At 44.9% G+C, this 17,992-nt stretch overlaps 1 protein-coding gene across 1 annotated transcript in view; it reads right to left on the minus strand.

Moving 5' to 3' along the window:
• The window catches only part of si:dkey-215k6.1 (transmembrane protein 132B), an 84,387-nt gene that overhangs the window by 26,680 nt on the left and 39,715 nt on the right, over positions 1 to 17,992 (minus strand). Inside the window, exons 2-4 of the mRNA XM_061279864.1 lie at positions 16,812 to 17,227; positions 16,060 to 16,622; positions 5,949 to 6,092 (exon numbers count right to left, since the gene is read on the minus strand). Of these exons, the coding sequence (XP_061135848.1) occupies positions 5,949 to 6,092; positions 16,060 to 16,622; positions 16,812 to 17,227 (1,123 nt within the window). The remainder of the gene's footprint in view (positions 1 to 5,948; positions 6,093 to 16,059; positions 16,623 to 16,811; positions 17,228 to 17,992) is intronic.

Here is a 17,992-nt window from a genome sequence, read left to right on the forward strand (position 1 = left end):
TGTCTTGCCATGAAACACAAAACTGGAGCAAGTCAACTACATGAGGTTAGAACTTGGCCAGACATCTCAGGCAGACCGGGGGCAGTGGTGGGGGCTTAACAACAAATGACCCCATTGTTAAGACCCTTGTGCTGCACATCTGGCCGCTCCCCGTGAATATTTACATGCAAGCAAAACGAATCGAGTGAATGAACTTTGACACATACGTGCTTCAAAGAAACAAGTGGAAGATGGGTTTTTTTGTGTTGCCGCTGCACAAGGCGTGCCCGAGTGGCTTTGGAGTGGAGAACATCTTGCAAATGACAAATTCCACATTATGACTACAGGGGCAAAAACATTTTTAAAAAATCAGATGAAAAATATTCTATTTCAATGTTGTACCCTTAAAATTGCTCGGGTAAAAACAACCCAATTTGGGTGAAAACTTGGACTGACCCAACTTTGGGTTATTTTGCAAAAAAAACTATTTGTTGGGTTGTTTTGTACAAAAAATAGATGGGTTAAATAATAATAATAATAATAATAATAATAATAATAATAATAATAATAATAATAATACATAGGCTGTTACAATAGAAGTAATCAAACTATTCCATTCCAATATGGGATAAAACCAATTGACAAAGGAATATAAAAATAGAAAACAGTATAACAAATTAATTTTGTATTCCAACAATGGATGATATGATACTGATATATTTTTCTTATAAGAAAAAACCCCAGCATAAACTTGGCTCCATTCAACTTTAAAGAACAAAACATGCAAAACACTTCGAAAACTTCCAGAGTCTGAGATGAAACGCACGAGCGAGATTGGCAGATGACATGGTCGCCTAGCAACAAGGCAGGCCATGTGCGGCGAGTCAATCAACTCTTGACGAGGAACGTGCTTGACGCGGGTGGGATTTGTTGCTTATTCATGTTCCTGACTCTTGAATCTTGAATCTTGAATCTGACGCTGCCCTCGCCTCGCCCTCGCCTCGCCCTCGCCTCGCCCTCGCCTCGCCCTCGCCTCGCCCTCGCCTCGCCCTCGCCTCGCCCTCGCCTCGCCCTCGCCTCGCCCTCGCCTCGCCCTCTTTGTTTGTTTGTCGCAAACAAAACGCCGCCTCTCTTCCCTCCTCATCAGAATGCGTTGTGCCACCTCTCTGCTATTCCCCCACCCTCAGCCAGCCACTCTGCTCGTTTCCACTTTCTCACTTTCTCATTTGACGCCCCGGCCGCACAGGAAAGACGGCAGACAGCTGGCAAAACACAGAAAGGAGAAAAGAAAAAAAAAACAAAGGCAGCGAAAATGCTTGTTAGCGCCCTAGCGGCCCAAATAAACGCAAGATGACACACCTGACTGATAATTAGTCTCGGGAGCATTTGGACTGATGCACACACACACGCACACACACACACACATGCAAAGTGCCACCTGTGTGTGTGTGTGTGTGGGGGGGGGGGGCTAATGGGCATCCTGGCACACATAATCATGCCGTTAATCACCAGCGGTTTGCGCCGTGTCCGCTTTTAAAAAAGTCAATAGCGGTCCAAAAGGCTAAAATGGGACACATCAGTCTGCATGTTTAATGGGCGACCCACAAGCGTGACCCCTCCCCCTCCCAACAAACTTCCTCGCCTCATACTAGCCAAAAATGTTTTTACGCCAAAAACGAGCCCGGGCTCGGATGCTTCGGCTGATTCTTACAAGCGGCTCCCAGATCCATTTTATGACACCTTAAAGCTGCTCAAGGAGACGCTCAAAGCCACAATGGGCTTTTTTTTTTTTTTTTTTAAGGGCAGCGAAGAGCAAGACCAAATAAACACAAACTTTACCACGCAGATACAGTTTCTTTGGATATTCAAAGGTATTTGTATTTTCACAAAAGTGAAAATTCATCAAATGGGAAGAAACATGCGCACACAAATGTTATACGTTCAAAAAATAAATTGGAGGAATATCCAAGTATTACAAATAGGGCCACAACTAACCATTATTTGAGTTATAGTGCAGTGATGACGAGTTAAAATAACTTTTCTTTCCGCAAATCTCATTTTTTTCTGCGACGATGGCAGATCATCGCTGACGGCCGATTGTGACCGGCGACGATGCGAGGCACACCTCGTCCTTCTTTTTGCGTGTGCATGTTTGTGAGGTCATTAGGTAATCAACAGATGCGCCAGACAGACACACGGGAAGCGCCTTGTTAAGGGAGCCAAACGGAGATGGAACTAGATAATGAGAGAGACGCCGGCTAAACAGCAAGAAATGAAACGGAGGCAGGGCGGGGTGAGGGGGATCGGGTCCTGGGAAGGGGAGGGAGGGGTTGACACGAGCGCAGGTGTTGTCGACAGCCCCCGCCGCCACATTGTACTGACAGCGGCCACCCATAAGTGACAGCGACACGGCGCCAGCTTTTGGAAAGTGCATGAAAGGCTGCCACTCCACAACACACAGGAAGCAAAACAAAAAGCAACGACAAAACGCGTACTGCTGACTGCGCATATGACTTGCGAACGTCTCACGCAAAAGAAAAGCCCCAAAATTACACATCTGCAAGAAACACACGGCGAGAAAGCCGGAGAAAACCCCAAATAAACAAATACATTTAAAAAAAACAAAAAAGAGGATGAGCACCTTGTGTTATGGAAAACAGAAGAGGGGATTTATTTGAGGGAGGCGTTGTTTTTAATGGTCGCAATGCACACGAGAGAAGAGAGTGTTTGCGTCTTGTTTTATCCCTGGCTCAGATCAATGTGGTCCAGTTAAAGGCCGAACTAATGATCCCTTTCTTTCCCTGCAGTCGCATTTTTGATATTCGTGAGAGGCATTTATTTTAATCACAAAAACCACAAACTTTAATTCCTTGCGCTCACATTTTGATGTTTGAGGGAGGCACTTTTAATTGCACAAGTGGTGCAAAAGTTAGGGCAAAGTGTCATTTGATTCTGCGCTCAGTTAAAGGTGGAACTAATTTGATTTCCTTGCCATCAAATTTTGATATTTGACGGAGGTGTTTATTTGATGTTAGAGTAGATTATTTGCGTCATACTCTCATTCCGATCAAAACGGCGCCCTCGCTCAATGTGGAACTAATTGACTTCATCAGATTTGGATCAATGAGGAGAGGCATTTATTTTTTGAAATGGATGTTGACTATTTGAGACACCACTGCCTTTTGGCTAGATGTGCAAATAGGCAAAATGTAAACTTTGTGCGGGATTAGCGTTAGCTCGTTGAGTGCGACACCTCGCCCGTCCTGTGAGGATGGATGGTGGTGGGAACGCGGCGGGTCATGAATTTTTTTTTTTTCGCAGGATACTTCAGGCATTATGCACTTCTCAGCCAATCATGAACAACAAACAACCAACAAATCGCCATTCCTGCATGCACTATAGGTTCTTGTGAAAATTTAGACAATGACCTTTTGTTACACTCGCACGAACGAGCGAGTGCCATTGTTGCGCTAAGGATATGCATGACGCTAACGCTCATGTGTGCATGACATTGCGGGTTCTGGCTTCATGATTGGCTGAGAAGTGTACATAATGCCAGACTTATCCAACGGAGAAAAAATTTTGCAGGCGGGTCCCACGTAGGTCGCTTAATTACCCGCCACACGCTGCGACGCCCCGCTCCCAAGGGCGTTTATCAGGGCGAGAGACGTTGCGAGCGAGGCGTTGAGGAATGGGATGTTAGCGCAGCGGGACCGGCTAGCGTGAGGCTTATTTAAGCGTGACCTACAAAAAAATATCACAAAGCATATATTTGCTGGGCGCCTCTCTACGTAGCGACTTTCTCCCACGCGTGTGATGGAGCGCGCCCAGGTGGCCGAGGTCATTGCACCGAGTGACAGAATGATGCTAAGCTAGCGAACGCCTCGCCTACCGAAGAGCGGTAATTAGCACACGCGGGTCAGACCTCGGAGGCTGGCGCCGACGGGGGACCGGCTTGTATGGGGAGGGGGCCGTGACTTTGTATGCGATGTATTCATTTGCATAAATGTATGCACAATTTCATAGAATGCATTTGGAGTTGAAGGAGGCGTTTATTATTCGCACAAATGCACACACAAAGCTTGCGGAAGAAGACTCCTGCGTTTATTTTGGCTAGCAATAATATTAAAGGACAAATGCATTTTCATGCCATCCATAGTTTGATATTTGGGCTGAGGCATTAATTTTTTCAAGTGAATAGTGGTGAGTCGAGACCATTTGGCTTTATGCGGGACTACAAAACTATTTCGGGAGAGGCGTTGATTGCGCTCAAGTGTCGTGAATGTCAACTTGAGACGAGGTGAAGTATGTCACTTGGAAGGACAAGACGTCCCGAAAGTACAACGTGTCCAACCTCGGAAAATAGGCTTGACTTTTGATACTTAAACAAGGGAATTATTTCAATTAAGAAATGATGAATCTGATAATACATTTATTTATTTATCTATTTATTTTTCTAAGATGAAAATTGTGGGAACGGATGCATTTTATTGTGTAAATAAAGAATTTTGAACAAGTAGTAAATCAAAGTAAGTTAAAAAAAAGTGGAATATATCATGTTTATCATATTCATTTGCGATTATTTTGACTTTTTAAGCGTAAGCCTAACGCATAAGACCAAAACATTTATGTAAAATAACTCTAATTTTGTTTGCAAGGGAAGGAGACCTTGGAAAATATAACTGCATATTAAATTGCAGTATTGAAGGGGGCTGGGGGTGGGGGGCAGGATTTTTATTAATGGTTCGGTCCGACTTCACACTAAAGTAGACTCCATGTAAAGTTACAACAAACACCAAAGAATGTACACGTTTTTTAAGTGCAAATAAAAAACATTTGCCAACACCGTGACCAGACCAACATGACGTCTCCGGCTCGACGTGACGACATGGCTTATTCATCCGCTGCTGTCATAGGTTTCATAAATCTTACATGGGTTTATCATAATTTATTCACGTAAGAGGCAAACACTGTGACTTGATTTCATGTACACGTGCGCATGCGGGAGCTTTAAAGAAACTCTTCATTCTCAATCGGAACAACGCAAATAAGCAAATCAAGTTCAAACCATGTCAGTTTAACAAAATTGAGCTTTCAACCCAACATTTGGCTCTCATACAAGGATTAGGGTTTTCAAAAATGGAGGATTAGGCTTTCAAAGCTAGAGTACTTTCAAAACATCAATTATATATATATACACAGTCAAACCTCTTCATACGATTGCTTAATCATACACATATTTCAGTATACGATGTGAAGTTTGATCAAATATTTGACTATATATAATATATATATAAAATATGACTATATAAAAATATAAATATAATTGATATAATTGATCATTATTAATGACTAATTAGCGGAGGACGGCTCGACTGTACACATCAACAAGTCGGTGCGTAGCGTAGGATTTGTTCTGAGCGTGGATGGAGCCATGTGATCAATTCCCACGCTCATTCATAAAAAATGTGCTAATATCTCATTAGAGATTAATACCCATCAGATCCTTTTAATTAGCCCGCCAGCCAGCCAGCCCACACTATCGCACTCCTTGCTTGTGTGGCGCGGCGCGTGTGTGCGTAGATGTTTCATTTCCAACTCGTCGTCAAGCTCCCGTAATAATTAGAAGTGCGTATCTGGTGTGTTGTGTGCGCGTCCCTGTGTGCAGGTCTTACACTCCCACGTTGTCGTTAAGCTCTCTGAATAATGAGGAATTTCTCTCTGTTCTATTGCCTTGTGAGTATGCATCCATTTTCGATTGTCACAACTTCACTGTCGCTGTGAGATTTGAAGCCAGCAAGTATAGTACAGGCAACCGTTCTCCTTTTCCACGTTCCTACATTAACATCCGAGGTGACGATACTAGACCCATATCCTAGATTCCCCGGTTGTGGAAGCTGAAAAGCGCCTCTCCGACATTTGACGATAATCGGGTAGAAAACAGTGGGTGGTGCGCGTGCGTCTTCTACCTGACGGTGGCGGTGGCAAACGATTTCCTCTGGCACATGACGGCCAGCGAGCCTCCGCCGGGCGCCATTTCCTGTTTGATCTCCCAGGCCACCAGGTCACTGGGCTTCACCGCCAGGAAGCTGATGCCCGACTGGAACCAAACCCTGCACACAGCCACAAAAGCCACAATGGCTGATCGATGCTAATGCTTAACACCACAGGGTTTCAAATCAGCATCTCAAGTTTAGCTTTTTATTTTTAAAACAACTGCAGTTTCAAACCAAATTATGGTGTCTTTGCATATCTGCTTCAAACATTTCTGCCTGGACGTGGTACGGCGTGCGTGCGTCAAGTGTGCGTGCGTTGGCAGAGACGAAACGCCTCCATGGACTCTGGAGTTGATTTGGATTCGAGACACGAGACGAAGCAAAACAATGTCATCATTATTCTTCCTCTTCTTGTTGTTGTTATTTTTATGCGCTTGTTGATTCAAGTCTTGCCAAATACATCACACGCACAGGCACCCAGGCACGCACGCCTCCTCCTCCGCCTTCAGCTCACATTATTTCCTATAGGAAGAAATGGAGATGAAGAACATTCAACATCGCTCTCATATAGTGAATGAATACTTTTCAAAAATGACTCATTAGTGGGACAAAACACGATTTCTTTGACGGATGTAAAAAAAAAAAAATCCTGGCTCTTGAAGGTGTTAATCAACTTCCTGCAGTACACACACACACACACACACACAGACACACACAGGCAGAGCTCTTTTAATATTTCCTATAAATGTTTTTTTGCTCACCTTAAAGGCTTTCGTTGTAAAAAAGTAAAGTCCGCCGTCAATGCTCTAATGATGTTCTTTGTATTGATTGCTTGCTTTTTTTATGATTGCATTGGTCGGCGGAAGGCGGTAAGACCAACAGACAAAGGTCGTCCGTCCGCCATCTTGCTTTGAACTGGCCTTTTTGGGGGGTGTTTTGTGCACTTCCAGTTGAACATTTCCAAGATATTTTCTATTCTGGTTTGCTGGAGCGTGACAAGGAGTTTTTTTTTTTTTTAAATCCTGCCTTTGCTTACTTTTGAATGACATGACTGGTTAATAATAATAATGCTAAAAAAACGCTGCTGTGGTTGCAGTTCATGCTCTCGTCTCACGCCAAGAGCTCTCCCTAAAAGAGGTAAAAGCACGCGTCTCTGTGAGTTGCTCTCCGCGCCAATCGAAAGCACGGCGCAAAGGTTAAAACAGTCAGTCGCCTGCCGCGGGAAAAGATGTGGCGCATCGGGGTTCCATTACTGTCATCTAAAATTAAAAAATAAATATTTTTCGCAACGCTCTCATGCGCTGGCTGTTCTTCAACAACACTTCAAACTTGCTCATGCGTTTGCACACATCGCTTGGCAGCTGGCGACAATGGTGCTCTTCACACACACGCAATACAACACGTGCGTAAGTGGCGTACTTGAAAAGACTGCGAGACGTCGAGAATTCAAATAACACGTCCCCGTTGCCATGCAAAGAAAAAGGCATCAAGGCAAGTGAGAACACCATTGAAAACGTATCTTATCTCTGCGTGGGATAACAATGGAAATGACAAACACAAAAGAGGACAAAGCATTTTATTTTTTATTTTTTTTAATCCACGTTGGTACTGAGGGTAGAAGGACAAGAAAATGGCAAAAACGAAGTGCTGTGAGCAGGGTAAGAAAACAATAAAAAAAAAACAACACTAAGAGAGATGAGGCTCTCCTGTGATTTATCCAAGAAGAGAATGAGGGCGGTAAAGAAATGGAGCATTTCAACAAAGCAGTGACTGGGATGTTTAAAAACGCAGCTACTGAAAACGTGGTCTCGAGAGATAAACTAAAAAAAACAACAACAACAACAGTTGGCAAGAGCTTATCCATAAGGAGATTGAGGGCAGGAGCGCTACAGCAATGCTGAGACTGTGGAGCAGAATACTGGGTCTAATGACAGCCTATTTCGGAACGAGACATTTGGACAAAAAACAAATGAAGAAGCTGGTGAGACATTAGAACTTTTCAGCCGAGTGGAGACTACAGCAGACAATTTGAAAATGTGATGGACGAGGCCACGTCCACAAAAAAAAAAACTATTACGAATGACGGTCTCTGATCAAGAAGGAGACTGAGGTTAGCAAAATGGAATACTGCAGCAAACGCGCTAAATTCAAAATTTGCATTTGTTGGAAAACTAAAAGCAAAAAAAAAAATGCAAAACAATGAGATTGAGGCTCTCCTGAGTTTAATCCAAAAGGAGACTGAGGGCAGGAGGACAACGGCACAATAGTAAAGCTAACGGCAGCACTGTGAAGGTGACACACGTGCGCAACTAAAAACAAATTAAAAAAAATCTAATTCTGAAGGTCAACAACATTGGCTTGAATGATCATGAAACGTATTTAAACAAGTTCCATTGGGTGTGCCCAGACTCGGGCCTTTTTGGAAGGCGTGCGAGGCAAAAAGAAGCCATCTTGAGTGAGGTCGCCAAGAGGGCGGCGAGTGACAGTCAGACGAATGGACGGCGGCGGTGACCTTTCCCACATTCGCGAGCGGCTGGCGGATAAACAAATTGACTGACTGCTGTTCTCTCTGCGCGCCGGCGATTGTCTTTGACGGACAGGTCTGTTCCACCTCCCGCTGTCTGTCCGTCACTACCGCCCTCGTCCAGGTGCTTTGCCGTGATAACAGCCGTCCTGTTGCTACGCTAGCGTTTTCATCCTTCTACGACACTATTATTTAAGCATATGTCGTGGACATGGTTGGGAAAGCTAAATGCTGAACGGGTCAACGGTGCAGTTTGTTGGTTCTGTGAATTCAAAAAGCTAAACGGGTAAGAGCCCAAATCTCAACTCGAGCGTCATCCAATTCTGACTCCAAGTTGTCACCCTAATCCTAGTTTCAACCCAGAGACTCCTAACCCTAACTCATACATAAGATGAAATTCTCAAAAGTTCCTAGTCGCCCTATTTTTCAGCGAAATGGGGACCGCTTTGACGATTGAGCTGAGTTGACATTTCGACCCGGTTCAGATCTGCTGGACCGGCCGTGTTTCCAAAGCACCATCGTGTTCATTGTTCCATAGCAAGTTTGAGATCATAACGGAAAGACTGTGCACTTGAGGCAAAACTGCTCCATCTCCAGACTTTGGAGTCGTCTCCTCCTGGAAGGTGCACTTGGCGTCCTCTCAGAGCTCCCCCGGAATCCTTTCAACATACACCTACTCGCTGCTCTCATCCCGCTCGCACCTCCTTCCTTCCCTCAGAGTCCCTCTCGTCTTCATCTTCTTCCCCCGTAGCTCTGGCTTCCTCCCGCTGTGCTGCTCTTACGTAAGTGCCACACAAATGCTTCCTGAACCTGACGCCGCTCTGTCTGACAGGCTGACAAAGATTTGACTTTCCTGATGCTGTCTTCTCAACGAATCCGGATAACCCCTTTCACATTGAGCTTGTAGCAGGCCTTCCTTCTAGGCCGAGAACACATGTCACTTGTCTCAACCCCCCCTGTGCGGAGACTTAAAAGCAGAAAAATTAAAATTCTTGACTCTTGAAAGGAACAGAAAAATGGAGACTGTGGAGTATATCACTGCTGCTAACAAGGTAAACCAACATTAGCTTGTGTTGCAAAAAAACATTACAAACCAGGAAGACAAGTCTCTCCTATGACATGTAATCCAATCTTTCCATTTGTCGGCATGCGATGTCGTCAAGCGCGGCGTCCCGCCATGCCGGACGTTTTATTAATATGGCCTGCCTCTTATCGCTCTCCACTGGAGAACTCATTACCACGTTCTTCTTCTTCTTCTTCTTCTGCTGCTGCTCTCATCTGACTAATAGCTCATACACGCACATAGGCACTCTGTAACACACGCAGCTGTACAGCGAGATCAAAACTCCTTTTTGTCATCTCGGGGGGGCCAAAAGTGAACATCTTGCTGACGCTGAGCAGCGGCAACGACAGCGTGACCGGGTGCCTGCTGGGCCAGTAGGAGAAAGAGCAGAAGAGGAAGCAGAAGACGACGATGATTGGCAGGAAAGAACCTGCTCCTGTTTGGAGTGCGGCGAGGCCAAAAGTTGGCGAGCTGCAAGAGTACGCTTGAGCACACGATGCTTAACGTCAACACGACAAATACATATCATGATGATTTTTATTTGTGTGCGAGTGCGTGCGTGCGTAAGGTATCCAAATCATGTTCCGCGGAAATGAGTCCTTCCTGCTAACCACAAGAAAATAGTAAACTTACTTTAATGAATTAGCCACATCCCTAATCAAGCTAATAGGAGGGAGGGGTGGTGGTAGTGGTGTCCGGGAATCAAACAATGCAAGAAGCAAAATACAGATGAGCATAAATGAGCTTAGTGGCGCCTATAGAAGCGGACAATAGCCACCAGCCATGTTCTTTCAACACAAAAGACGACAAACATAGACTGCGTGAAAGGACTTGACGCTTCAATCTAAGATTAGCACGGCAGGGGAAGGCGCTCGTGCTTCATGCCTGTAAACACGTGTTCACTAAAACAAAAGCCGTAGCATCGGCGCATCGAACGCAGAGTTGTCATCTTCCCCCGCCGACACCATCGTTCCATGCTTTTGCATTGCCTTGATTTTAGCACGCCGCCGCCATTTTACGCGCTTCGTTAGGTACGACCGCAGAGTGAGGATTCCGATGCATTGATAGAAGCTAGATTTAGCTAGAAACAGAACATTAGTTCAATTTTCAAAACAAAGAAATCATCCATACAATATCATTTTGCATGTTGGATTGTTGATAGTAGCAAATTAGCATAGTACAATTACCACACTGTGTGGAATATTATTAACGCTGACCGCTCTGTTGATTTCGATCGGTGACATCCGATAAAAGGGCCGAAAATCATGCAGGCGGAAGAAACGCAAAGCGCAACAGCGTTTTTTTTCTCTTTTTGTCGTCTGGGTCCATTACTCCGTCATAACAGCCGAGCTGATGTCCTCGCCGGCCTAATGGGCATATTAGCGCGGCTAATTAGCTTTAACGAACCAGCCGGCGGCGGGAATCGAGGTGGTTGCTCGCTCGGTCACGTCGGCGAGACGAGCGGCTGCTTCAAATAAGTTTTATGTCAAGTTTGACTTCAGGCGGGAGTGGCACTGGACAGCTTGCAGCTGATTGGTCACGCCGCTCCGCTGCACCGCGCGAGGCATCCACCGGTGGTTGCTTTTTGCTTTTTGCTTTTTGCTTTTGGAAAGCGCATGTGCTTGTTTGGCGTGCGCTTGAAATGCAAATGCATGGCCGCTTTTGATTGTGTACGCGCCTGGCTGCTTGTTGCACGACAGAGGAGCGCTCCATTTAGACACAGGCACGCCTCTGTGCTCACGTCTTTTTTTTTTTTGGAGTCAGGAACTCTGCGGCTGCTTGAAGTCTCTTTACAATTTGTGTGTGTGTCTGTGTGTGTGTGCTTTTACTCCGCACTTACCTCAAAGTTACCCCAGGAGCACACATGTATATATATTTATACATATATATTTATACATATACATACATATATATATATATATATATATATATATATACACATATATATACATGGGTGCCTCCATTTTGCCCATTTTTCATTTTTTGGTCAAAAAAAAAAAAAGGCGGCGAGCATAGCAGGGTGACGCAATCTGTTTGGACCTCGGCTCGCCTTTAATTCCCCCGCCGATTAAAGTCCTCTTGAAAGTGCCACAAAGGCCCAAAGCGGATGAATGGAAGTTTGTTCAAAAGCGTGGCGCCATTTCCAAATGTTTTTCCTTTGCTGCAGCTGCCAGCGACACACAAACTGAAGTAACCTCACCGAGATGTAACCGTATGTCCTGAACAGGTTGAATGGAATTTCAAAGCACTTTTGACGATGAGCCACATGCTGCTTCACCGAGCCAAACGGGAATGGGAAGTAATACTTAAGCAATTAGCGCTTCCATTATCAATTGTGCTGATGGATCTACTTCCTTATTAGTTGATTCATTCATTTTCCATACGGCTTGATCTTCACTAGGGTCGCGGGCGCGCTGGAACCCTGCCCAGCAGTCGGGTTGTCGGGCAGTCAGCAGGGGACACCCTGAACCAGTTAAATACGATTCCGATGGTGTTTACGATATCAAGAGGACTTTACATTTTGTGTCGTGATGCTTGAATGGAGCCTATGCACAAAGCGTCCCCTCCAGGATGTAAAAAAAACTGCTTGCGGCTTTTGCTCATCTCCATCAGCCACGTTTCTATAAGTAGCCCCTTTATCTGCTCGCAGGCTTCCACGTGGTTTTTTTTGCTCTTTTCTTTCCGTTCCATTTCCTCACAATGGCCTTCTTTCCGCTTTAATTCACAGCAGAGACGGGGGGAAAAAAGTAAAACGCAATTCACCAAATCATTTTCTCTCTTTGTGCATCTCCCCGCTTGCTGGGCACAACGGGGAGCCACGACCCAACATCCCCCCCCCCCCCTGACAAACAACTCGAGGCTTCGGCTCCATCCTTCTTACAATACAGATATATTGGAAACATGAGTAGTTAAACAGATGAAGGAAAAATAAACAGGGGTTTTTTTTGGGGGTGTTTTCAGACTTCCTTCCACCAGTGTATAACAGACAGATGGACAACAATTGAGCAATTGAGTGATGTGGGTGGAGCACGATAGAAAAATGTAACATTCGAGTTCCAAAATTCAGCCCCCAGACCCATTTTCTCTCAGCGACATTATATTTAATAGCCATGTCTATGATGAGAAGAACACGTCAAAATGTCTCAGGAAGCTGACATCCAAAGAGAGACAGCCATTTTGGTTCATAGCGGCGACTTTCAGGATTACCACCAAAACAAACTTTGTAAAAATACAGTCGCCAAAGTCTGTTTCTTATAGAAATAAAACTTTTGGCAACCAGACCTAAAAGACAACATGTGGAAAAAGTGTTCTCTACTATCTGGTGAATATGCGGGCTCAGGCAGAAAAGTGAGTATTGATGGATTGAGTGAGTCAAATCAATGGCTGGGGGTGGCTTTGGACAAATAAACGCCAAAGTGGCCACCAGAGGACTCGGTCGCTTCCTCGCAAGTTCATCTCTTCTCTGATCCGGAGGAAAGAAAAAAAAATTGACTAAGCTGTACACCTCCCAGTGCTCACAAGTGCACATACATATACGCATAGAATGAAAAGATAAAGCAAGCAAGGCTGAACTAGACTTGCACAAAAAAATCATGTGTTTTCTGTATGATCTGTGTTGTTCACAAAGGTTTGTGATTTCTATCTGAATTTGATTTTTCCATATCTATTTATATTGTAATTACCGTTATGTTGTGCATTTTTTAATTTTTTTTCTGTACTAAAAAAATATTTTCATGCATTTTCTGCATGTACATTTCTGTCTTTTGCATATTTTCTTTTTTGTTACATATTTTACAATGTTTTTTCCATTTGTATCTATTTTTATTTTATTAACTTTCTTTTTTAATAAAAAAAAATCTGGATAAACCATTGGTATATTATTACAAGTAAGACTGTTTGCATGTGTTATCATAAAAAGTGATACAAACAACAATCTGAGATTTTTTTTTTTGGTTGTGTCTCTTTCATGGCCAATCCATGGCCAGCTTCCAGGCCGGCTCCGGCGTGCTACTCCATCTCCTCAGCAGTTTAGCATAATCACATCCCCATCGCTGTGATGGAGCACACTTGGGCCTGATTAGAGCACACACAGACACACACACACACACACACGCGTGCACACACACATGTGCGCACAAACGCTGGGCTCCACTTAAGCTTGATAACATGTCTGACTGCGTTTCTAGCATGTCCGATTATCTACTTGTGTAGCCCCAGCATAATTCTGAGGGAAGTGCCAAAAGCACCAGTGCAAGGAAAGCCACCACTGGGCCAGATGCCGAGGCTGGATCGCAAGGACAACATCGTGAGGCCCCTCGGTCTGATCCAAGAGGAGACTGAGGGCAAAGTGGAGACTGCGGCCAAGCGTCTGGTGTTAAGGCACAAAAAAAAAAAACAAGCCGAGGCTAAGCCAAGGCGAGCGTTTGTGCTGAGGTTTACGACTTAAAAGTGACTAAATGAAAATGAGGCCAAAGTGCAGCAAATTGAAAAATGAGGAGAGGAGACTGAAATGTTTTAAGCTGCAACAAACAAGATAAACGTGGTTATTGATTAAATTAAATTAATAAAAAATTTGTGTTGGCCCCAAAAAAGCAGGAAATTGACACTTATTTACAAATACCAGTTTTCATTTATTTTCAATATTTTTGTCAATTTTTACATACTTTTCAAATATTTTGCTTATATTATATACTTTTTTTTTTACAGATTTGTTTGTCCTTCTGAATTTCTCGGTCAATTTTTTGTTTTCTGTATGTTTCACTGTATTTGTTGTTTTTGTAGCTGGATTTTTTTTGTCCTGCAATTCTTTTTGTGTTTTTAAAAACAATATCTGAATTATTGTTGTTTGCAAACTTTTTAGTCTGTTCGATATTAGCTTTATTTCACCATATTGTACATTTAATTGTATACATTTGTACATTGCACATTTTTGCAATTGTTTGCATTTTGTCAATATTTTTTTTACGTTTTTCTGCATTTTCAATACTTATTGTATTTTTTGGTATTTTCAAATCATACATTATGTATTTTTGCATGTCTTTGAAAGGAGCCCACATAAAAAGTACGGATTCCCCTTGGATAATGACGTTGACCTCCCGTGACCCAAGCAGAATCTTTTAGATGAGGAACCACTAAAATTATGCAAAAAAAAAAAAGTCCCGCATCAGTTCATTGTTATGGAAATGCTCTTTGGTTGTTTGTTTGCACACATGTCATTTGTCACACCGAGAGCGGCCGAGACGAACACCAGGCAGACGTAAACGTTGCCAGGAGTGCAGGCGTGGATTATTTTCAGCCGGCCAAGCCAGAACACATTTGTTTTTCGGGATAATGGCGGGTGGGGAGCGTGCGTCGAGCCCTCAAAAGCACACCTGACAACCAATTTTCCAAAGCTTCCATGTGAGGCGGCTTTTTTTTTTTTTTCTTTTACAAAGCTGCACCCGGTCCCAAGGTGAGTTTACGTACACAAAAATAGAAAGCAGATTTGCGGCATGTGCATGTCAGGCCAATAGTTGGCAATTCACTTATACATATGTACACACACACACACACACACCGATTTTGGTCACAGTAGTTATAATGTCGACACCGTGGCTAGTGTCCAAGCGCTGCCCACTGATTGGTCGACAAACCGAAACCAACCGCCACACCGCTTGGCGGCTTTGCGCTGTTTGAGATGCCTTTTAAAATGTTTACATTGTCCTGTTCTTATCGTAAACGTTCCTCTGTCAACGTCTCCCTCGCCTACGTCTTCTTTTCTGTTTTCCCACTCTCTCGGCATGCCCCATGCATATTCATGAGCGTGTTATTTGCATTGCTGGCTCCTGAAAAGAGGCTGAGTACACAAAGGTGACAGCCATCAAGCTCAGGAGGCGGCGGCGGCGGCGATGGCAGCGTTGAGCGATGACAGAAAAAAGGTGGATGGGGGACTCAAGGAACGAAGTCAAAACAACAGGAGGGGGGGGGGGGGGGGAAACAGCTAGCAGAGATGGAGGATTTGCATTCCTTCCTCAGGTTGCCGTGAATGACCCTATGAAGGACCCTTGAAACTGACGAAATAACCTAAATGGACTTCCTGTGCCATTGCAGGCATGGCTTCTAGGGACTTTTTTTGTGGGTCAACATTTGATGTTGCAAAGGGAACCTGGCCAAAATTTTGAAGTACCACAGAAAACAGCCCAAATCATCATAAAATGGCCATTTTAAAACAAAATGATGTGTTTTTTGTCTGCCTGACTTTTTTGTGGGTCTTCTCGTGATAGATATAGCCACGACATTTCATGTTGCTGAATAAAACTGTGAGGGATGACTTTTCAGACAATTCAAAAGTGCCGAAAGATCCTGATAATGGCTGCTTCAAAGCAAATGGGCAGCTCCTGTCACTTTTGGGCATAACTTTTTTGTGGGTTTACTCATGACAGCCATGTCGACGAAAATTCATGTTCCTAATGAAAGAAGTTAAATTAACATTCAGAATGGAGGCCTTGCAAGCCTACCTTAGGACGAACTGCTCAGCATGTGACTCCGTCTTCATGTAGACAGCAAACGCCACCGTCTTCCCCAGCCGGACGGGGCTGGGAGGCACTAGGACGTCCACATTGTGGTCCAGAGTCAGCATCTCCCCTTTGGGTGCCACCGGGCCCACGCTCATGCTCACTGAGCCGGCTTTCTGCATGTCCTGAAGTCCTCCTTCCACCAGGGGGCTCCACGGGCTCAGAACTCCGAGAGGCCCGGTGTTCACATTCGGACTCTTCCACGGTTCATTCACAATAGAAGGACATTCCAGTCCGGCTCCCTCCACTGGTATAATGGAGTAGTACACATCCAGAGAGGGCAGTGCCCCCTCCGCCGGTCGTCGTTTGGCCTGCAGGGGTATGAACCAGGCGGGGGGGATTTCCAAGCGGACCACGCAGATGCCCGAAGGCCCCAGCAGCCGGCAGCCGGCAGAAGGGGATGCCTCGCTGGGGTCCCGCACCGCTAAGGCTCGGATGCACGGGAGGAGGCTCGGCGGAATCGGGTCGGGCTCGTCCCAACGGCGACCCACCAAGTAAAAAAGAACCTGAAACGCAAATGGAGAAACATATTTGAAAACATCACAGACACTGTAACCTGATCTGAAAGTTGACTAGGAATATCAGTGTAATGTCTTGTTAGCCAAGTGTCTTGTAAACACACAAAAAAAGACTTTACAGGCTGAACATCTGTCTACAAAAACGCCCTCAAAATGTTCACGTATGAAAAGCGATACCTGTATCCAAGGTTGGGTGGACCCCACTTTGGGCACTACCACGTGGCCCTTCACCTTCCAGTTGAGGGTGACGTGGCTGGCGGCGGGCAGCGGACTGGCCAGCGGCCCCTGCAGCAACTCCAGAGGGATCTGCTGCTCGGCGCTCAGGTTGCCATAGCCGCACGCCACGGCGGGCAGGGCGTGCGGCGCCGCCACGCTCGCATCCAGCCGATGGAGTAGGAAGGGTTCGGTGCGCGACGCCAGGCTCCCGTTGCGCATCGCGTCCCGGTTGGCGTCGCGCAGGAAGAAGGCCTGATCGACGCCGCTCAGCTGGCACTGCACCGGCAGATAAGTCGACAGCGAGGCCGAGAAATGAGGCTGGGCAGAGTCCGGTGTTGCCTGACCGGGACCGGATGATCCGGAGTGACCGCCACATACTGAAAGAAGAAGCAAACCAGGTCAGTGATCTGTCGAAGGGGGGTTCCTGACAGTCGGGGATCTTCACAAGGACAAATTGCAACTAAATAGTCTTTCTCTATTTAAAATCTTGCAGGGATGGCTTTCATGAGTAGCCACAAAGAAAAAAACGGCTCAAGAAGCCAAGCCTGAAAAGGCACAAAGTGCCATTTTTCTTTGAGGCTGCCAATTTATAAGTCAAGTCAATTTTTTTTGACACATGTCAAACCAAAAAAGTCATCTCCAGATACTCTTCCAAAAAGGGTTTTCAAAACGAAGGTGCTGAAATTAGGTTCGTGTAGCAAAATCAAAATTGGTGGTCATACCGAACTTCAGCGGTTCCATAACCCAATGTCTGAACAGACACAGGAAGTCGGCCATTTTATTTTCAAACACTGTGCTAACAAACGTAGCTGTACCAACCATTGTAACTAATTTGAGCTTTTTGGAAGTAGCTTCAACGGCTCTGCTGCAGTATGTCTTGGCCCCTTTTTGTTTGGTTATTGTCAGTATAATGCAAAAACGTCAGATTCCCAGAACCCGTCCGTCTCTCGGAGTTACAAGAAACATACCATTTCAATGCAGCACTGGGTAAAATGATCATTGTTTGATTTGTTTAAGCTTCTCCTGGAATAATACATGACTTTGCATATATTGCGCCATTTAGCCACGCCGAGACACATTTCCGGGGAACTCTTGACATTTGGGCACAAGCGTTATCGGATGTGGGCGACGTCGGGCGGGGC

This window comes from Syngnathus typhle, linkage group LG5 (genome assembly GCF_033458585.1).
Source record: "Syngnathus typhle isolate RoL2023-S1 ecotype Sweden linkage group LG5, RoL_Styp_1.0, whole genome shotgun sequence".
Classification (NCBI taxonomy): domain Eukaryota; kingdom Metazoa; phylum Chordata; class Actinopteri; order Syngnathiformes; family Syngnathidae; genus Syngnathus; species Syngnathus typhle.